Below are 22,570 nucleotides of genomic sequence, written 5' to 3' on the forward strand. Positions count from 1 at the left end.
ACATGGTGAATATTTCACTCCTTGAGTCCTGAAGTGCCTGAGTGGGAAAACAGAGGAGGGAAGCCACTTTGGGAAAGTCATGTTGGAGAAAATGCACCAGGTGTGCTTGTTAAACCAGCAGGATGTACGTGCAGCTTCTGGCTTCCTGCACTGCTCACCTAAGAAGGGCTGAATGTCTTGTTTATTGCCTTCCCCATGAAATTGTTGAATTCAGATGTCATAGGCAGAAACACACACCTGGGGCATCATAAAATACTGCTTATGGTGCCAGGGTATATCTTTGTGATTCCAGCATGTTGGGTTTTCTTAAAGCAGGGCACACCATCAGTAGACCAGGGAGAGTTTTTCATTTCCTGAAATGTTGAACTTGTTGTGTCTGTTCTTCTTTTCTTGTACAAAATTTTATTTTATTTTAGTAGAACATTTAACGTGAGATCTACATTCTTAACAGGTTTCTTTTTTAATTTTATTGAAGTATAGTTGATTTACAATGTTGTGTCAATTTCCTCTGTGTGGAAAAGTGACTCAGCCTTACACGTATGTACATTCTTTTCCATATTCTTCTCCACCATGGTTTGTCACAGGATACTGAATATAGTTCCCTGTGCTGTACAGTAGGACCTTGTTGTTTATCCATCCTGTATGATAATAGTTTTCATCTGCTGATCCCGAACTCCCATATCTTCTCTCCCCTACCCCCGCTCCCCCTTGGCAACCACAAATCTGTTCTCTATATCTGTGAGTCTGATTTTGTTTTGTAGATATGTTGATTTGTATTATATTTTAGATTCCACATATAAGTGATATCATGTGGTATTTGTCTTTCTCTTTCTGACTTAGTTCACTTAGTATGATAATCTCTAGGTCCCAGTGGGCAGAAGACCTAAATAGGCATTTCTCCAAAGAAGACATACAGATGGCCAAGAGGCACATAAAAAGATGCTTAACATGGCTAAGTATTAGAGAAATGCAAATCAGAACTATACAATGAGGTACCACCTCATACCAGACAGAATGGCCATCATTAAAAAGTCTATGAATAACAAATGCTGGAGAGGATGTGGAGAAAAGGGAAGCCTCTTACACCATTGGTGGGAATGTAAATTGGTGCAGCCACTGTGGAAAACAGTATGGAGGTTCTTCAAAAAACTAAAAATAGACCTGCCATATGGTCCAGCGATCCCACTCCTGGGCATATACCCAGACAGAACTATAATTTGAAAAGATGCATGCGCCCCTATGTTCATAGCAACACTGTTTACAATAGCCAAGGCGTGGAAACAACCTAAATGTCCATTGACAGATTAATGGATAAAGAAGATGTGGTTTATATATACAATGGAATATTACTCAGCCATCCAAAAGAGTGAAATAATGCCACTTAACAGATTTTTAAGTGCACAATACAGTATTGTTAAGTGTAGGTGTGATGTTGTAAGGCCTATCTCTAGAACTTATTCATCTTGCATCACTGAAACGTTATACCTCTTGAATAACAACTCCCCATTTCCCCCTCACCTCAGCCTCTGGCAACTACCATTCAACTCTCTGCTTCTGTGAGTTTGGGAGTTTTAGATACCTCACATACGTGGAACCACTCAGTATTTGTCCTCCTGGGACTGGCTTATCTCACTTAGCATAATGTCCTCAAGGCTCATCCATGTTGTTCCCCATGGCAGGTTTCCTTCTTTTATTTAAGGCTGAATATCCCATGTGCCTTTCAGATACCAAATGCACTGCCCTGTCTTTTGGTCCCACCCAACCCAGCTAGACTCTGTCTCCTCTCTTGCTAATTCTCAAATGCTTTCATGGTCCCCACCAACTGGGTGCATAAAGAGAATGAAAGGGGGTTTCAGAACCCATGAAGGGGCTGAGGCCTGAGCAGGAACTTGCTGGGGATTGAATCCCACGATTGTGTGGCGCTTGTCTGCTGCCTTCTTGCTGTCTCTGGAGGGTCCCTGCTACACCTAATCATCAATTTTCCATGGACCATCTCATAACTTGGCTCTAGGAGGTTTTTCCATCACTTCGCCTTGCTTGGCGAAGACCTATATTATGGGAAATGAGCTTAATTTCCCTTGTCCATTCATCTTTTAACTCTTCCCATTAGCCTTGGCGCTGCCAGCCCACCCCAGTGAGCCCTGCCTCTTCCGTGCTTTCTCTCCAGGCCTCTCAGTGGGCAGCCTGGCAGTGGACAGCACTGGTTTCTCTGACAGCATGAGCACAGAGGGCTTGGACAGAAGGCAACATATGTTTTGTGAGATGCCTAAGGCGTATGGTTTGTAAGCCCATTGAAATTCTATCCAAAATACTAACTGAATTGTTCTAATCTGCAACCTCAGTACTCATAGATCCCAAATTTTCTATGCGGTAAGTTAAATGGTAATTGAGGTTTGCAAATTTTTATGTAATTTATTCTGGTTCTCTTCCAGTGGCCTGTGAGCTAGAACTACAGCTTCGATGTAGTTGCTTCTTCCTGTTTAGAGAGCTAGCATAATATTCCGTCTTCTGGGCTCAAATAACCGTGCAATTACTCTGTAATCATATAGTAATTAACATGTACTATGAGCATTTATTACATGATTATATTCCTGGAGGATTGCATGGCAATTATACTTACATTCAGCGTATCATTTTATATATTATGTAATAAACAAGTATATAATTTGTTGCTTTTTTCTTTTATCCTAATTTCAATTTACCAACCAGGAGCTGGAAACTTGTTCTTCTGTTGCCTTGTTTATATGTAGTCAGGCAGGTGCCTGAGCTCCTTTGGCCTTACTCAACACCTCCTAATCATACATCTGAGACAACGCTAGGAGCTTGTGTGCTGCCGTGGGCTCCCAGCCTCTGTGCCCCTGATACTTCCTCATTGTCATGAACTCATTAAGTTATTAGCTTCAAGACACAGAGTTGATCAGAGCTGCCAGCACTGCCAGGTGAATGGCCAGATCTCAAGGAAAGCAGAGCAGCCCCAGCACACAGCCCTGTGATCATGCCCGCCTTTCTCTCCTTTTGCAGTGGAGCACATCCCGAAAGGGAACAACTGCCTGGACGCCGCCAAGGCCTGCAACCTAGACGACACCTGTAAGAAGTACAGGTCCGCGTACATCACGCCGTGCACCACCAGCATGTCCAACGATGTCTGCAACCGGCGCAAATGCCACAAGGCCCTCCGGCAGTTCTTCGACAAGGTCCCGGCCAAGCATAGCTACGGGATGCTCTTCTGCTCCTGCCGGGACATCGCCTGCACCGAGAGGAGACGGCAGACCATCGTGCCGGTGTGCTCCTACGAGGAGAGGGAGAAGCCCAACTGCCTGAATTTGCAGGACTCCTGCAAGACGAATTACATCTGCAGGTAAGCGCGTGCCAGCAGCCTGGTGATTAAGGAGGTGGTGGAGAGAACCTTTATGCTGCTTCAGTGGCCAGGCTTCTATCTTCTGAATTTCTGCAGGGGGGTGGGGGAGGGGAGTCATTGGGATGGATGGGCCAAAACCTGACCTCTGCCTCCAGCACGAGGTTCTTCAGCAGCTGATCAGCCTTTTGTGCTGAGGAAGGTTCCTGTCTTTAACCTGAGGGAAGCTTTGAGAGGTGCTGGAATGAGGTCAATAGGACTTCGTAAGCGCAGAGGGTCACCTGAGCCCAGGTGAGCTTGAAGGCATGTGCCCCCTCTGTTAGACCTGAGAGCTGCCAGGGGTCAAAAGCGTTAAGTAAGTGGGGTAGCAGGTGCTGGAAATATGGGGGCTCTTGTCATCAAGGTCAGAAAACTGGAAGAGAGCAGCGAGAGGGAGGGATGGAGCCGTGTCCAGCCCCTAAGAGGAGAACTTCCAGAATGCCTGGGTCTGCTCTGGGCCATTCAGTCGACGATGTGGCTGAGAATAGATGCCTTCCGTGCTTCCGGATCTCAGCGCCCATCGAAACCTGGCAGTGTTGTTGAAAAGAGTCACTTCCTTTTCCTTTTTGGCCATTTATTAATTTATTTTAATGTTTGAAGGACTCCATGAATATAATCTATGTGTGTGTGTGTGTGTTTTTTTTTTAAAGCAAAAAAGCAATATAGAATTAGTAGAGGGAAGGGGAAGTTTCCTCTTGCTCCCAGCCATCACTGTCAACAATTTGATGTGAGTCCTTCCAGAACTTTGGGTTGAATTCATTGCTGATCAGAAGCAAGTAGATTTTGATAAGCAGAGACTTGACTCTTTGCGGCCTGAGGCAATGCTGGTGTTAGATTCAGAGCACAGGATAGAGATGCAGGCGGGGCATCATCGGACAACACCTGTACTTTGCCCCCAGGATAGAGCCAGGAATCTTCAAATGCCACTGCTGACAAAATCCTGTGCACTTGATAAATGTTCACAGGTGGACAAGTAGATGAGGGTGTGACTTTGTGTTTGTTTTCTTGTAAGTTTCCCGTTTCTAGAGCAGAAGGCAGGGAAAAAACTGATAGTTTGAGGATTCTGGTAAGCTGAGTTTTGTCAGTTTAAGTTTTATTCTGATAGAATGGAGTCCCATTCTTTCCTTAGACTAGCTCTAATAGTGACCAAAGAAAAATAAAAGTCCTTGTTATCTGTAGAACTCCCTCATGCTGAAGACTTTCGGGGAGTAATATCCCTCCATTTTTTTCCCAAGTTGGAAGCTATCTGAGGAAGAACTCAGATGGCCGAGCTTGTCTTGGGAGGAGTCAGGTGCTCAGGCAATGCAACTTCTCCAAAGACTCTTCCTCACCTTCACGCCCCTCTTCCATTGAGACCCTCTTAACTGAGGGCTAGGATCAGGGATCACTGTGCTCTAAGGATCCTGAGGAAGAGGCAGGACCTCCTCGTAGCTATAACCTGGGGAAGGCAATCAGCCGGGGACTCTAAGAACGCCCTGCTCGAGATGAATGTGGTGAGGACAGGACCAAGGGAGAAGCTGTGGGAGCTTAGCCTGGCATTAGGATGCCAGGGGACAGAGAATCTGAAGACCTGTCCTCTGAAGACCCCAAGTTCCTGTGTCCCTTTAGTCTTTGAGCAGAGGAATCCCTCTGCTAAAAGCAGGACTTTCCAGGGTCTTCCTTGGCTTGAAGCCAGACAGCCCCTCCCTGTCTCTACAGGAGACATTATCCTGTTCACTGATGGGTCCAAGCCAGGAAGCCTGGAGATGGGAGGCTGCTGTCAGGGGAGGGAATGGAGCAGTGCGTGAGCCTTCCGTCCACTGGACCATGGCTGGCAGGCGGAGAGAGCATGGTGATGGAGCCTTTCCTTCTCTTCTCACGCGGTCTGTCTTGCACGTGAGGTCCAGAGGAGGCTCCTGACACCTCCTGTGCAGGCTCAAAGCCCACCGTGAGGGGTCCATTTGCATTACCTGGCCTGCTCTCTAAAAAGAGAGAATCCTCGGAGAGTTGGTATGAATTAGTCGAATCAGATTGCTTCCCTGCTAAGCTGTGGTGAGAAACAGCTGGAAGTTTGGGAACTTGGTGTGTTCCAAGGAGGTGGCAGGAGGAATCTGCAGATAATGGGATGGTTTGGGTCCTGTCTGGGGACCAGCCTGGTTCCAGGAACCGGTTGTGTTGAGGCAGCCCAAGTAGCATAGCGTGGCCTCAGCTGATGGGGCGGAAAGGAACAGGGGACAATGGGACAGCCCTCACCTAATGACTGACCGTGCCTGGTCACACCGAGGTCGGGCTGTGGTGACAACAGCCACCAGGCAGTGGGGTGAAGTCGGGCTGGACTGGAAACTGCAACCAGAAGCAGTCTCGGTGCTGCTGCTAGATTCCCGGCTCTGGGATGTTTGGGAATCCAAATCCTAGACCCTCGAGGGCCCGCCCAAGTGAAATTTGCCTGCGTGTGCTTGGTGGGCTTTGAGCCGTCTCGGGTCTTCTCTGGGAAGGTGAATCAGCGGCTCCCCCTGGTGTTGCCTGTCCTTAAGCCATTTATCCCGTAATTTCTTTCCAGAGCCTGAGCTTGCTACTCAGGATCGCCCCTCCCTGTCAGATGTGGTAAATGTAATTTAAGCTGCTAGGTAGGCTAGCGGTGTTTTCTTTCATCAGGTTTTATTAGTCTTGTCTTTAATTTTATGCCTTTTATTGCATCTCATCTCAATCCATCTCGGCAAAGCCCTTGGAGTTACTACTACGTGGAACAGCAGCTGGGGCTTCGGCAGGGTTTCATGTTAAAGCTGCTCTGACCCAGGCCCATTTGGAGGAATGGAGGTACCCCCAATGGGATGACTAAAGGCCTAATTTGAATATCCCCAAAGCGAAGGGATAGCAAGAGGGAAAATCGCTTGCTAAAAAGCATATTCTTTGAAAGCTCACATTTCAAATGCTCCATTGCCATCTCAACATCAGGGACTATCAAAGAGCTGCTGAAGCTCGTTGAAACCTCCCTGCACTTAATGATTTCCAACTCGAAGCACACAGGTTTCCTTCCCCAGGGTCCAGCGGTGCCTCTGTGCAAAACCTCTCTCCTGCGTTTTGCCTTCAAACAGAGGAGATGCAACTTTAGCTTTTCCTTTTGACTTTGTTTTCTTTTCTCCTTTTCCCTTTTAGGGAAGCTGACAGGTTTCTTTCCTCTCAGGGTGGTTGGGGACAGGCGAGAGCTTGACTGTTTAGGCCTCCAAGCTTGCCTGCAGAAAAGCAAACGCGGAGGTGTCCTCCGGTTGCTTTCCTTAGTGCCTGGAAGGATGTCAGGTTGGGGTTTGGTCCTAAAGGACCAAATTCCCGATGCAAGTGGTTATATATACATAATTTAAAGTTGTGCCTCTCCTCCTTTCCCTCAAATTCTGACCTCCAAGCTAAGCTCAGCCCTTGGGCTCTGACTCAGGGTGCTACAAATATGTTCATAGCTCTTTAATTTTTCTCATTAATCACTCAGGCGCCTCTGCTGCTCTTCATTACCCAAAAGGCTAGCATCTTTCTCTTGAGCATGCCCCCTCCTGTTTTCATCTAAGAATTATACAGTTATTTTCCAAAACCTGTTCTGCTTCCAATGCCAGGAAAAGAGGGAGCCTGAGGCTACTGGCCAGCCGGCCTGACCTGTGGGTTTAGCTGCTGCCACACGGTGTCGCTGTTGTGGACAGCCCAGAGTTTGCTTTGTGGTTTGGTGACTGTGCCCTTCTTGGTCATTCTGCACCTGCAGCAGAGGTGCTGCATCTTGGGTGCAGAGTAACAACTCTTAGTTCATACTCAGCATGCAGCCACTATTTCCCAAAGCGTGACATATTGCCCTGGGGGCTGGGTCCTAAGGGGTTCCCAGCAGAGCCAGCCCTCCAACTTGAGCACAGTATCTCAGACTCTCCCTTTCCTGGCAATGTAGCCTAGATGGATTTGAGTGTTGTATTTGCATTTTCTCTCTTTTCTTGTTTTATTGTGGTAAGAACACAACGTGAAATCTACTCTTTTAACAGGTTTCTAAGTGCACAATATGGTATTATCTATAGGCACAATATTGTACAGTAGATCTCTAGAACTTATTCATCTTGTATAACTGAAGTTTTATTCCCACTCATCAGAAACTACCTTACCAGGGGATAAGGGGGGGGGGGGAGGAATAAACTGGGAGATTGGGACTGACATATGCATACTACTATATATAAAATAGATAATTAATAAGAACCTGCCGTATAGCACAGGGAACTCTACTCAGTATTCTGTAATGGCCTATATGAGAAAAGAATCTAAGAAAGAGTGGATATATGTACATGTATAACTGATTCATTTGCTGTACACCTGAAACTAACACAATATTATAAATCAACTCTACTCCAATAAAAATGAAAAAAAAAAAAAAACTACCTGCTTACCCCTCCCCCTAGTTCCTGGCAGCTACAATTCTGTTCTTTGCTTCCACGAGTTTGATGATTTTAGATACCTCATGTAAAGTGGAATCATGCAGTATTTGTCCTTCTGTGACTGTTTTATTTCACTTAACATAATGTCCTTCAGGTCAATCCATGTTGTTCCACATTGCCTTTTTAAGGCTTCAACAGTGCTTGGTCAAGGGTACCTCATAGCTTTTGGAAAGATTCTGATAATGCTGAACTTCAGAAGGGAAGGGATCAGGACCTCTGCCCTCTGTCTCCAAGGCTTTTTGCCTAGCCCCTCCCCCACCAAGATATACTTGCTCTTCCCGGTGCCCAGGCTCTGTATCCTCATTGTTTCCAAGAGCGGTAGCTTTTACCAAGTACATATGGTTCTACCTTTCCCCAGGGACTAAGGATCCTATAATTGTATCCTGGAGACCTGTTTTTTTTTGTTGGTGGTGGTGGTGGTGGTGGGTTTTTTGGTTTTCTTTTTTGTTTGTTTGGTTTTTTGGGGGTTTTTTTGTTTGTTTGTTTGTTTTTAGCACAGCCAAGAAGATCTCCCTTGGTATAGCTCCAGAAGAACAGCATATGTAATTTTCAAAATTCTGCCCTAGCCAGCACCGCATTTTCCACACTGAGGCTGACCCTGTTATACTTAGAGGAAATATGTTGTTGTTAATTTGTTAACTGGGACAACTGAGGAAACATGTCACAAGACCATGCAGCAGATTTCTTCTCCAGTAACTTACTTGGTCTGACAGTGTTAGTGCACCTTTAAAAGGTGAGGAATGTATTTCCTTTGCTTGGAATCAGTCCTGTTTTGCACAGTAAACTGTGGCTCTTGGAAATCAGGGACATCCTCTGCTGTTTGGGCCACATTCCTGAGTTGAAAACTGGATTCCACATCACTGTATCCGGGCCTGTCTTGACATGTGGCAAAGTGCAGGAGAAAATGGCTCAGAGGATAATTAATGCCTAAAACTAGAAGGGTAGATTAATTTGGCACTCAATTTTATTTTACGCTGATTCATTCACAAATGGAAATCAGCAGTTAGACAATGCAAACTTCTGAACCATGGAAAGAAAGGTTCGGGAATATGAGAAAATACAAGTAGAACATTTTCTAGTTCATTTGAGCAGTTTTCATTTCAAATGATTACATGGGTGTCTTTAGCGATGCAGAGTGCCGAATCACTCGTTTTTTTTTTTTTTTTTTTGGTACGCGGACCTCTCACTGTTGTGGCTTCTCCCGTTGCAGAGCACAGGCTCCAGGCGCGCAGGCTCAGTGGCCATGGCTTACGGGCCCAGCCGCTCCACGGCATGTGGGATCTTCCCGGACCGGGGCACGAACCCGTGTCCCTGCATCGGCAGGCGGACTCTCAACCACTGCACCACCAGGGAAGCCCAGAATAGCTTGTTTTTTAATGCGCCCCACCTGCACGAGCTGCCTGCCCCCATCCAGCCCCCCATCTCTTGGCTGGAGGCCCCCTGGACTCCTGGTGAGGTAGGGGGCTCCTGTGTGTGTACGGTGATTCATTAAGCAAAAAGCACGGACGTCCCCCAGCACCTGCTGGATGCGGGGAGGAACACGCCTCCTGGTGGATCTTCCAAACCTCCACCCCCAGCCTGTGCATCCACGCAGCGCTGGCTAAGCAGGGTCTGAGCTCACTGCAGGGGTAACCTGCTAACAGGGGTAACCTGAGCTGTGAATCAGGCGGGAAACCGCTGCAATTTGCTCTATCTTGTTGCCTTCTATCTCTTTCCTTATCTCTCCTTTGGCAGGGACGGGTGTGAAGCCATTTGTCTGTTCCTGCTGGAGGCTGTTGCTAAAAAACGCCTGTCCAGATTTACTCAGCGTTCTCACTCTCCCCAGCCAGCCCCTTCCAGTGCCTGCCCAAGCTCAGGGGCTCCACTTGCTTCCCCTCACCCCTTCCCTCACCTGCCCACGTCCTCACCAGAGTCACATTGGCCACTCTTGGCCCTGAGACAGAGAGATTCAGACACTCCTTTACATTTGTACATTCTGCCAGTTATTAGAACCACATGGACAGATGGAATTTTGACCGCAGAACTGTCTTTTGCTGCCTTTGAGTATGAAAGTGGAGGGAAAAGGAATGAAACTGTATCCGCCCAGAAAGTCCAAAGAGAGCCCCATATTTCTTTGGGGGAGGAGGTGTCATAATGGAGGGTCTCAGGACCCATATTCAGACTGGGCCTCAGCAGGTGAGAAGTAGGGAACATCAAGCAGAAAGAAGGCTGGGGTTTGGGAGGACATAGTGAAGGGAGCGGGAGGCGGTCTAGGGTCTGTCCTGGAGGCAGAGGGAGAAAAGTAGTGTGATACAAAGGCAAGAGGTTGAGGGCCTCCGGTGCCATGTTGAAGTGTTGGATTTTATCCTACAAGGGGCAGGGGAAGTGAGATATGATCAGCTGGACTTCAGAGAGTGCCCAGGTGGCAGTGTGGGGCAAGGATTGGGGTGGGGAGAGGCCAGGAGGCCAGATAGGATGTGCTTGCAGTGGACCAGATGAGGGGTGACCAGGAGGATAGAGTTAGCATATAGGAAATCTACCCATTCATCCATCCACCCACCCATCCATCCATCCATCCATCCAACCAGCTGGTCTGCAGTTACTGTGCCAGGAGTAAAGACCTGGCTCCTCACTGGCCGTGCAGAAAAGAAGGCAGGTGCACATACAGTCATTACAGCCTAGTGTGGAGTCTGTGGTCAGGAAGGTGCAAAGTGCTGCGGGAGGACAGAGATAAGAACGGCCAACTTGGCCTTGGCCTGGAGGGTCAGCAAGGCTTCCTGGAGAAGCTGTCATCTGAGCTGGGCTGGAAGGACGAGAGACACGGGAGAGACCACCAGGGGTAGAAACGGGACAGAGACCCATGGCTGTGGATTTGAGGAAGATGTGGGAACAACAACCCGTTTACTGGGTTTTAACGATGAGAGGCACTGGGCCCCATGATCTCAGCCCACGTGGAAGAGCTAGGAACCAGCCTGATCTTGCTAACTCCAAAATCTGGCTTCTGTCGTTCTTTCCAAATGATTGTCTTTCATGACAAGAATACAATGTTCTTATACCGTTCAGCCTTACCACCTTTAGTTCCAGACGGGCAGAATGATAATCCCATCCAGCCTCGGGTCTGGACGCTCTTTATGGCTCAGTAACTAAGACAGCATCAGTTTTAAAGATAGTTTTCACAGAGCGTTAGGACATAATGTCCATCACAGCCTCCTAGCATCACTTAAAACATTACAAAAGAAAAGAAGCTACTCAGGTAATATGTGGTCATTAAGTTCTTACTTTAATTTCCTTTTGAGCATTCATTGCTTATTATAGAGTGCTTTCTCTGTGACAGCTTACTGATTGCAAATCATTTCTACAAACAGGAAAAAAATCTTTCCAGACCACACTGCTTTTCTTCTTATTATTAACTCAGTCATTTATTCAGGCACATTCACTGAGCACAGTCTGTCTGACCCGAGGGTCCTAGGTGTGTAAGTCATGTGACCATCACCCAGGAGCTCCCAGGGACCTGGTTGCTTGGACTCCTTAACTCCCTGCTGCTGAAGTGTCACTGAAGTGTCACTGGAGTTTAGAGTCTGAAGTGTCACTGCTGAAGTGTCACTGGAGTTTAGAGTCCTGGACCCTCACTTCCCCCCAGGCAGCAGATATCAGGGACCTGGCTGTGTATCTCATGGGAGATGAATTCTCTGCTGTCACAGAGCTACAACCAGCTCTAAACAACCCATGGTTATGTCACCGGGGTGGGGCGGGGGGGGGGGGGTCATCCAGGTGTTTGCCTTCCTGCCTTCTCCTTGCCCTCTGGCCATTTCATTAATCATAGGAGAACTTCCATTCTGTGATTGCATCTTGAATGCGGTGCTGATAAAAGGTGGGGGTGGGGGGGTGGGGCGGAGAAGCCTGGAATTGTTCCCAGATATGCTGAAGTGGGAGTGGGTGGGGACTTGAAGGGAGTTTCTGGAACCCAGATTTCAGGCCACTTTGTCTAAGAACCCAATTGATCCCCTCTGCTGCTTTGTGCAGCCTGTTCCTCTTCAAAGGGGACCCTTCTGCTCTGCCCAGTGAGCATTTCACGTACTAGGACCGTGAAGTTCCTAGGCAGCGTAAACTAGCTCCCCGCTCAAGTCTGGACCGAAACCCAACCATACAGATTTTACAGTCTCTTTTTTTTCTTTCAAGGGAAGGGAATGCCTCCGTTTTATATCGTTCTCTTTTTCAAATGTGCTTTATCCACGGAGCAAAGTGGTGGAAAGGGAGACCCCAGTATTCCTAGAGGGCTGCCCCCTTATCCAGACCAACATCCTTTGGGGTCCAAGGGCATCCCATGCTGGCTGGCATGCTGACCCCTTAAGCTGAGGCTGTTGCCTCACTGTCCCGGCCTCCACAGGACACAAGACTTCTTTTGATCATGCATGGTTTGCAGTTGACATAAGTTCCCATAGCCTGTGACCCAGAGCTGTCTCATTTTTGTGCGGGGAAATCTGCCCCCCGTCACCAGGTGGCTGTCATGTATGATTAGAGCCCGGGTCTCACAGCCAGGCTTGGGGTCCTGCTCCACCCAAGGAAACCCCAGACCCCCACTCAGGCACTACCCCAAGTTAGATATCCTGCAGTCACGTTGACACTTACATTTCTACGAGGCATTTCCACCTCAGTGAATGGGAAATTGCTCTGTGATTTCCGAAAGCAATTAATTACGCAGAAAATTTTACATCCAAGGAAAACAAGAATTTAAAAGAACCATCAATGTGAAAAGTACCACACCAAGCTGGAGTTGGGACTTTTTTTTTCCTTCCTCAGTAACTGTCGATGTGTTTGTGAGTGAGGCGACCCTGGGCTCGCATCCTGGTTATGATAGTTGTAGAACATGGGCAGCTCGTGGCCTCAGTTTTGCATCTACAAAGGGAGGTAACGACTCCATCTTCACAGGGCAGCCATGAGGATTAAATGCGATATCTCTGCAACGGCATCATCACAGTGCCTGCCACCTAACAAAGCAAAGACGCAATAAATGTGTTTCTTTCTCCCTCACACCTTCCACAAGTTTTGATCACAGAGGACAAAGAAAGCTTATGATTCCAAATACAGCATCCCCCCGCCATCCCTGCTCCAGTAGCAGACAGAGACCTTTAAGGCAGGATTTGTGGGTGGAAGGGGTAGATTTTTACTGCTCTACACTTTTATGTACCCACAGCATTAAGCGGCACATGGAAATTCCAACTCCATTACGTGAAGCTGTGTTGCTAAGCTTTGTACATCACCATCTTTTCAGTCGGTACCATTAGGGAAAAGTGGGGGGCAGAGGCGGTGGTAGACAAAGTCCAGAGGTGTTTGGACCGTGTGTCATCTCAAGAGCATTTCTGTCTAGAATAAACAGTTATCAGCATACAAAGATACCCACTGAGACGTGGATGGAGCTGGCCACGAGTTTGTTGGGCCTGGAGTCCTAGATTCACTATTGTTTAAACTGAATACGCAGTGGGGGCACCCCTGGCAGCCTCATGGGGACACGTGCTGCTTCAGTGACCCAGAGTAACTGTGAATAAAGGGTCCTTAGAGGTGCTTGTGTCTGAGTCAGTGATGTGAGCCATCCAGCAAAGGGCAGTCACTGACTCAGTGCCGCTGAGTCTGAACCTTCCTCTCGTCTGGGTGGTTCTGTGCCATGAATCATCCGATCATCCTGTTAGGAAGCAAGCCACAAGGGGGGGGCAGGGTGGCTCGTTGTACAGGACTCAGGGGCCCAGAATCTGCAGAGCCAGGGACATTATTGCAGGAAGCTGTGGGTGACAGTGATGGTGATGAACATGATGACGAAGAGGGTAACATTTATGTGACATTCGCAGTGCGCCAGGCACTGTGCTGAGCACTTCACAGCGACCCCGGAAGTGAGGGCTGTCCTCGTCCCCGGTTCGCAGATGAGGAGGTGCAATCTTGAGCAACTTCTGCTGTCACCCACGTGGTGCCGCTGGAACGAGCACCCGGAGAGTCTGCAGGGCTGCAGAGCCCAGCTTCTGTCTGCTGTGCCCCTGCTTCAGATGCAATGTGTGCGTCTCTTGAAAACCACCCACATCACCTTCCTCAGAGTGTGTGGAATTGGAGACTGGAGGTGATTTTGTTTTTAACTCTTTATTTATTCATTTTAAAACAAAAATTGTAAGTAAGAGAACTTTGGATCTTGTCAAAGTAAGACTTAAGTGCCCCTCATCAAAAGTATTTCACTTCTCAGGGCTTCCCTGGTGGCGCAGTGGTTGAGAGTCCGCCTGCCGATGCAGGGGACACGGGTTCGTGCCCCGGTCCGGGAAGATCCCACATGCCGCGGAGCGGCTGGGCCCGTGAGCCATGGCTGCTGAGCCTGTGCGTCCAGAGCCTGTGCTCCGCAACGGGAGAGGCCACAACAGTGAGTGGCCCGCGTACCGCAAAAAAAAAAAAAAAAAAAAAAAAAAAGTATTTCACTTCTGTTTAGAACAGTACTTTTCAAACCTTTCAGTTTCAGAACTCCTTTGTATTGTCAAAATTACTGAGGATCCCAAAGGGCTTTTGCATCTGTGGGCTAAGTCTATCTATACTTACCATACTGGGAATCAAAGCTGAAGAAGTGTTTACGTATTTATCACTTCATTTAAAAATAACACTGAGATGCCCGTTACATGTTACCATAAATAACAGAACATAGTTTTATTTTAAAAAATCATTACCTTTTCCAGAACAAAAAAATTTAGGGAGAAGCATGACATCATTTTACACTTTTACAAATCTAATGTCGGACCAGAAGACGCCTTGCTTCTTCTACCTGCCTCAGACTTTTGCAGTATCCCACGTCACGTGGCCTCTGGAAAAACTCCATGGTACTCTCTTGAGAGCCTGAGAGTTAGAAAGATAAATCAGAACTTAGTATGGCTGGGAAGATAGTTTTGACCTCAAGACCCTAAAAGGTTCTCTGAGATTGCCAGGGTCCCCAGACCTCTCTTTGAGAACTGCTGCCGTAGGACCAGAATCATCTTGGGCTGGAAGACGTGTGTGCACAAGCGTCTCCGTGGCCTCCTGGAACTAAGACAGTCTGGGTGGGTGTGTGGCTGCCTCGTGCCCAACCTGTTCACTCCAGTATGTCAGGATGGTGAGGCTGGGGGAGGTGGGGATGGGAGCCGGGGCATAGCCCTTCCAGTTGGAAATGGGTACCAGTAACCAGAAAGCTGCTGAGCTTCCCATCGGCTGTCACTCTGGGCCTGTGTGGCAAAGGGGTCTGGCTCAGCTTGGTTTCCTGCCCTGAGAGATGCCCTCCTGACAACACCTTCCTTCTGATTTCTAGCTCAACAAAGCATTTCAGCCTCGTATTCAGCTCAGTCAGGCAGCACTCTGTAATGACTTGTAAAAGCACTTTGTGCCCAAGACTCGGTGGTAGGGGCTTGGTCAGAGTGTCAAAGGTAAATGTCTGGTCCTTGGAATGTGGGCCATCTCAGGTGCAGCCCCTCTCTGCTCTCCCCACTCCATCATCATTTGCCATGGCGGAAACTAAAGCATTGTAGTGACCTCGGGCCTGGGATAACCCTTAGAATCGGAAATGCCGGGAAGCATGGAGAGTTCTGTGAGCATCCAGCAGTTGGAATTCCTATTGGACGGTTAGCTGGCTCCATCTAACAGCCTTAAACTTCTTAGGATGGGGGCTGGGGAGAGAAAATGTCATCTCTCTGTGGATGTTCACTCCAGCAAAGGATCTTGATATTGTCATGCTAGAAAACCGTTCTGTGGAAGTAGACCAAAGCAAATGGGAAATGCCTCTTCCATGTTCCAAGTTCAAAAATTCGAGTTGAGGGCTTCCCTGGTGGCGCAGCGGTTGAGAGTCCGCCTGTCGATGCGGGGGACACGGGTTCGTGCCCCGGTCCGGGAAGATCCCACATGCCACGGGGCGGCTGGGCCCGTGAGCCATGGCCGCTGAGCCTGCGCGTCCGGAGCCTGTGCTCCGCAACGGGAGAGGCCACAACAGTGAGAGGCCCGCGTACCGCAAAAAAAAAAAAAAAAAAAAAAAAAAATCGAGGTGAAACATTTTTAGCTACAGATATGGTTTGAGAAAGTTTTCTGCTCAGCGTTCTGGTGGGTGGTTGGTCCATTCACTGGCTCAGCAGGACTGGAGTGCCGGGGGCTTTGCAGGGCCCAGGGCGTCAACATGGAGTGTATGCGCACACCTCCTGGAAGAGGGGCTTCCGGACTTCTCCCAGGTGCCGTTGCTCCAGGGCAGTGGTTCTCCAATTTTAGCCTGCAGTCAAGATCAGTTTCTGATCTATGAGGTCCGGGTGGGGCTGGATAATTTGCATTTCTAGATCAGTCCCAGTGATGCTGCTGCTGGTCTGGGGTCCACACCTGGAAACCCACCGCCTTAAGGTATGTTGACCAGGTGATGACCTAGGCTGATGAGCTTCGCCCTGCTCGAGGGGTCTGCAAGCTGAGGATGAGGAGTGAGCAGCCAGGTGGGCCCTGTGGGGCACTGAGACTCAGCAGGGGACCTAGGAGAGGCCTCACAGCTGTGACTGAGGTGACTGTTAGCCCAGGTTGGGGAAGGGGAGAAGAAAACACCTGGGCAGTTTCTCGGCTGCACTAAGGTCGGGCTCTGTTGGGAGGGCTGTGGGCTCCACTGTGAAGGACTCTAAGGTCTGCCCAGGTGGTAGCTCCTCAGAAACAGAGGCTGCTGAGCCGTGACCAGCATGTATCTATTTACCGGCCCCACTGCCGGGCGGAACCTCGCCCTCAGTGTGCAGAGGAAGTAGACAGCCTGTTGTCCATAGGCTGAGCTTGGCCTGAGATTGGAATTCATTTGTCTGAGTTATGCTGGAAAAAAATGCAAAGCAAAGCAGTGTTTTAAAGCAATTATTTGAATAGAAATCCTCCTCCTAAAATGACCTTCGGAGCAATCTTTGACCTGAGCTATTCAAATAAGGAAAGCTGACATGCTTTACTCTGCTTTTCTTGTCACTTTTTCCAAGTGGAAGCATCTTCGGTTCTCAGGAGGGAGTGTGGGACGGGCAGCGCCTATGGTGGGGCTGTGACGCGGGTTACTCAACCACACACGGACGTTCAAGATTCAAAAGTGCTGTGATCCCGTGAGCCAAGATCACCGTGAGCCTTGACCTGCACAAATACACATGCAGAGGCTGTTTCACTCCTAGCGCATTGCTGGTCACAGGAGAGGGCAGGTGGTGGGTGCAGCTGGTGGGAGGTCAGATGCAGTGTCCCAACGGGGCTGTATCTCCATCTTTGTCCTTGTCCTGCTACAGCCACTGCTTCACACACGGCATCTTGTTTTTTTGTTTTGTTTTGTTTTGTTGTTTGTTTGTTTTTTTGTGGTACGGGGGCCTCTCACTGTTGCGGCCTCTCCCGTTGCGGAGCACAGGCTCCGGACGCTCAGGCTCAGCGGCCATGGCCTACGGGCCCAGCCGCTCTGCAGCATGTGGGATCCTCCCGGACCGGGGCACGAACCCGTGTCCTCTGCATCGGCAGGCGGACTCCCAACCCCTGCGCCACCAGGGAAGCCCCCCCCACAGCATCTTGCATTGTAGGTGCTTAGTGACCCTGGTCCTTGGAAGGTTGGTGTCCTTGTTGAACCCAGTGCTCCAGACACTGAGCTAGGTGCTGGATGACCAAGTTGGAGGTCAGCACCCTTGGTCCCGGGCGACTGGATGCCGAGGCACCTTTACGAGTCCACTCCACAAGCCTCAGGCCCGGGGCTCTCTCTAGGCTGCTCCCCAACATCCCTCGGCTCAGAGGAAGCAGGAAGGGGTGTTTTCTGGGTATACAAGAGGTGCCACAAAATACTGCCTGTGCACGGGACTCTATTCCAGGCTGCGTGGGAGAGCGCCCTCTTGAGGGAGCCAGGCTTAGTGTCCTTGTCCACATTGGGGCAGGGTGTGCTGGCCTCAGGTGCCTCCAGAGCCCAGCTGAAGTTGTGACCCTCCTTGGCACTTGATTCCCGTACACCTGCCCCTTCGTGTGAAGGAGGAGAGACATTACCTGCCCCATTACCTGCCTCACAAAGCTATGATTGGAGAGATAAGGCCGGTGTTGAAAGCACCCTGAGAGTAGTAATGGCAACACTCATATCGGCCCTTCCTTGAGCACTGAACTCTGTGCCAGGCACTGGGTTCTGGGCCTTAATCCGCCCACAGCCCTGCTGTTGGTGCTTGTGTTTCATACTTGGGGAAATGCAGAGCTGAAACAGCAGCAGGGGCTCTTGGGATTGGAACCCCTGGTCTGACTTCAGGGCTCACTCCCTTTCCCACTGTGCCCGGCACCCATCAGCTCCGGGAAGGGGCCCACATGTGGGCCGATGGGTGCCGGGCACAGTGGGAAGGCACTCAAGGAGATGATCCTGGCCAGGCCAGCTCCTGCCTGGTGCCTCCTGTCCCCAGCCTTAGGAGCGGTCCCTGCAGCCAGGAAAGGGTGCTTGAGGGGCTGCTGGCTTCTCCCTGTGGGTCTGGGGAGCCCCACTTTTTGCCCCCCTCACTTCTTGATGAGGGGTGACGGTGTACACAGCCTGGGGAGGTGGGATGCCCAGCCTGGGCCGAGATGAACACGGCTGTGTCGTAGGATTGCATTTGGGCCTTACTGAACAGTAACAACAGATATTATTTTTTTTATGCTTTTAAGCTGCAAGCACTATTAAACCAAAAGAATGCCCACTGATTCTGTCATTACACTTTATTGGGCCCAGTAAAGATCCCTTATATCCCCCTAAATCAGATTTCGGCTTCTTGTGTGCACGGTTCACAGCAAAATGGCGGCAAATGCCCCAGAACTAAAATTAAAAGACGGAGCATCAATTCTTTCATTGCTGCGGGGGTGAGCGTGAGCTGGAGAGTCTGTGGTCTTCTTTTCAAAATCGGGCTCTAACTCTTACCAGCTCCGTGATTTTGGCTGGATGTTGGCTTTTCTGAACCCCAGGGTCCTCCACTGTAAAATAAGACTAACCTGGCTGGTCAGGTTATTGGGTATGAAGTGACCCAGGCTTATGAAGCGTCAGGCACAGTGACCGGCTCTAGACGAACATAGCTGTTAGTGCAGTGTCTGGAGGAAGTAGACGGGGGCTGCTGTTTCTGTTCACCTGTGCCCAACTGTAACGCCAAGATGTCCATGATGAGTATTGGTCTCTAGGTGATTGGAGCCATAGTGTGTGGCACTGGATTCATTCATTCATTTATTCACTCACTCATTCAACACATATTTTCTGAACATCTGCTTTGTGCCAGGCATAATCCCAGGTGCTCACCTTCTTATGGTGCAAGCAGTGTATCATCAAAGTGAAGATGTGAAAAAGAAAGTGTTGGAGGGGAGGTGTGGGCCGAAAGGCCAAAGCCACGCCCTCCGTGGAGCTCAGAGCCAGGGAGGGGATTGGTGGGAGGGCTCAGAGGAGACCCTTGAGTTCACTGTGAATGGGTCAAAATAAGCCCTGTTTGAGTGGAGTGGTTGAGGGGACAGTTTATTAGAAAATGGCTTATGCGAGCCATGGAAAACAGCTGCTCTGCCCTACAGGGAAAAAAAAGGAGGAATGTAGTTTTAAATGCAGCTGAGAGCTTTAGGTAAAATGTAGAAACTGGGATGGTGGGGTGCAATGGGGTATGGAGTGGGGTGGAAGCGTACTGTTGACAAGAGGATGTTAAACATGAGAATGGATCACTACCAAGAGTATGGATTTTCTGAAAAAAGGGGGGAATTATCATCTAATAGCAGTGGAATAAGTGATTTATTCTTTTGACACGTAACACCACAATTCCATCTCCCGAGCGATGCCCTATCTAGGAAGGAAGATATTAGGGACTAGTTATTTGCTGAGCTCAAAGTCTCTGTTGACCTTAAAACAACTTGCCTGGAAGAAAAATGACCTAGTGTGTATTTACTATTGAACGTAATTTTCCTTAGGAAGTCTGAAACCCTATTAAGGATTAATAGGAGATCTTCTTTTCATATGTTTCTGCTTGAAGTCTGTTTGTGCAAGTGCAGGCTGTTACCATTCAGACATCCATGTGTCTCCCGCCATCCCCATCCCCCCTCCCAGGGCACAGAAACTAGGCTCCTTCAATGTGTGGAAGATAAATTAATATTCGGCTGAGCAGAGCTTGAAGCTTGGGGCTCAGGTACCACAGGGCTGTCCTTTGAGGGTAGGGGCAAAGGGGGGAGTTTTGCAAATTAGTAAAGTCAAGAGAGCCTGTGTAATTTTAATTTTTCATCTTCTGGGAACGCTTGAAGAAGCAAGGTTTGACTGAAGGAGGCCAGGCAGCATTTGGGATAATTTCTAGAATTTACCTGTGTTTCCCTGAAGTAATTAGAGTTCAATTTCTCTAGCTATAAACATCATGGTTTGACATTTGCTTCTGAGGCTGCAGACAGCACCTCCTTCAATTTACACAGGCCTGATGCCAGCCAGGCCAGCAGAGGACATCGTATAGGGATCATATGTAGTGACCTGGAGAATTGCCTTGAACTGTTTTTCCGTGGGTTTGAGTCCATTGTCCTGTAAAACTCATTTTTCTGCTTGAAGATGTAGAGGACTCACAGGAGAAATCTCTCTTCGGTCCTAATGGAAGGTGTAAGCCCGATGTTAATCGTGGGATTATTGAGCACATACAGACCTTGAATAGGTGAATTAGTGACTGCAGGACAAAAGCATTTCATCTGTCAAGTTATTAGCAGATGGATTCTAAGGGAAATACCAGTGTGGTCATCTCTACCCTAGGGCTTCATAGAGGTCTCAAGGTCAGAGCAGAACAGGAAACAACAGCACTGATGAGCTCTGTCCTCATCTAGGAATCTGGAACAGTTGTAAACAGGTGCTAGGTGCCAGGTACACGTACATAATCCTTCAGGAACCATTGGAAGGACTTCCTGTCATTCTACCAGAGTAAATTAAGCTTCAGAAAAGTTAAGGAACGTGCCCAAAATGTCATGGTTAGTAAATGGTTGAATTGAAATTTAAGTCCTGGCCCATTTTCAGATTCCATCTGCAAAACCTTTACTGCCGTTTCATAGTGTTTTCATTTTCTGTTGCTGCTGTAACAAATTACCACAAACGTGGTGGCTTTAAGTGACACAGACATATTCTCTTCCAGTTCTGGGAGTCAGGAGTACTGCCCCAATCCCACTGAGCTGAACTCAAGGCATCCGCAGGGCTGAGTTCCTTCCAGAAGCTTTAGGGGCAAATATACTTTATTGTCTTTTGCCCTCATTCCTTGGCTCATGGCCCCTCCCTCCATCTTCCAAATCAGCAAAAGCTGGTCCAGTCTTTCTCCCATTGTATTGCTCTCACCTCCTTATCTGTCTCCCGCTTCCACTTTTAAGGACCCTTGGGATTACATTGGGCCCACCTGGATAGTGCAGGATAATCTACCCCCCTCAAGGCCCACAACTTTAATCACATCTGCAAAGGTGCTATTACCATGTCAGGTGACATAGCCTTAGGTCTCAGGTTCCAGGGCCTAGAGTGTACACACCTTCATGGGTCATTGTTCGGCCTCCCACAGTAGATTTTCTTCTGAGAATCTATCTTGTTTCTGATTTTCGGTATATCACGAATTGTGGAACTAGTTACTTCCCTCCTCTTCCCAGTGGTTTCTAGAAAGCACAGAGCCAAGTACTTAGCTTTCAGCTAGCCAGGTGTATGTGTGCATTTTGTACTGACTGCACCTCTACCTCTGTCTTACCTTTCTTTGGCCCCAAATACCCTCTCTAATTTTTACATTTATTCTGTTGCATCAAAGCTACATTTGAATTCATCTCAAAATTTTTTCTGAAGCAAGAGTGGGCATAAGTAAATGGAAGCATGGTGGGTGACCTTTCCTGCCCTGGGTACCTGAGCAGTTGACTTCGAGCTTCTTAGATTTCAGGATGAATGTAAGGCAACTTCTGTAATTCACTCCTGAAGGTGGAGGTACCTGCACAATTCTACATGAAGTAAATTCACAAGGTGTTGGTCTGGAGTTTTAAGGTGTGGTTCTACTGGCGAAGGATTGGTTGAACATCTAGATTTCTATTTCTTTTCCTCCTCATGGCCAAAAGTCACAAAACTGATTACTAAAGATTCCCTGCAGAAATATAGAAAACTTATTGGATACGATTTACTCAAAGAGTTTTAGCATCTTTGTCACAGACAGCCGTTGGATACCTGAAAGCTTAATGATAATTTCATCACCCAGAAAAACCCCCTATTTCTCTTCTCCCTCAGTTTCTTCCTGTAAAAGCAAGTACCACCAAAGCTACATTTTCTGCGCTAGAGACGTGCTGTAGCACAGATAATACAAAACAACTTATTTGACTTGGCCACGAAGCATAGGGTTGTTCGCAATGTGTCTGTGCTCCCATGATGACTTACAGTCTGCTTAGAGTGTGGCCATCAGTGTGTGCATTGGAGAAATTTGCTGAGGGAGGGGAAGGGAGGAGTCCCAGCTGAAGGGCAGCTCTGGGGCATCCCATCAGGCGCTGCAGAGAGCCTCTGCTAGGTAGGGATGGATTCCGTTGCCAACTACCATAACTTGCTTTCCAGATTTGCCACGTAGAGGTTAGTTGTCAAGCTGTATCAGCTGCTCTGCAGATGTTGATTGATGGCTGTCAGTGTTCATGCAAGGTGACTTCCTGAGGGATGCTGAGATTGATCTGATGCTGACCTGGGCTTCCCTTCGTGGTGGTGGTGGTGGGGGGGGGGGGGCGGGGCTGCTGCAGTTTGATGTGATCAGAAAGGCTAAGGAGGCATCGCATCTCTGCCCTGCAACTTGCTTTCATTGAG

General features: G+C 48.5%; 1 protein-coding gene across 2 annotated transcripts in view; it reads left to right on the top strand.

The window, feature by feature from the left end:
- The window catches only part of GFRA1 (GDNF family receptor alpha 1), a gene marked incomplete at both ends in the record, with an annotated part of 199,150 nt that overhangs the window by 129,805 nt on the left and 46,775 nt on the right, over nucleotides 1-22,570 (top strand). For both annotated transcript variants that reach the window (XM_082854380.1, XM_082854379.1), the window contains one exon: nucleotides 3,022-3,358. In XM_082854380.1, coding sequence (XP_082710506.1) covers nucleotides 3,022-3,358 — 337 coding nt within the window. The remainder of the gene's footprint in view (nucleotides 1-3,021; nucleotides 3,359-22,570) is intronic.

The sequence above is a fragment of the Leucopleurus acutus genome (genome assembly GCF_964270905.1).
Source record: "Leucopleurus acutus genome assembly, chromosome: 14".
Taxonomy (NCBI): Eukaryota; Metazoa; Chordata; class Mammalia; order Artiodactyla; family Delphinidae; genus Leucopleurus; species Leucopleurus acutus.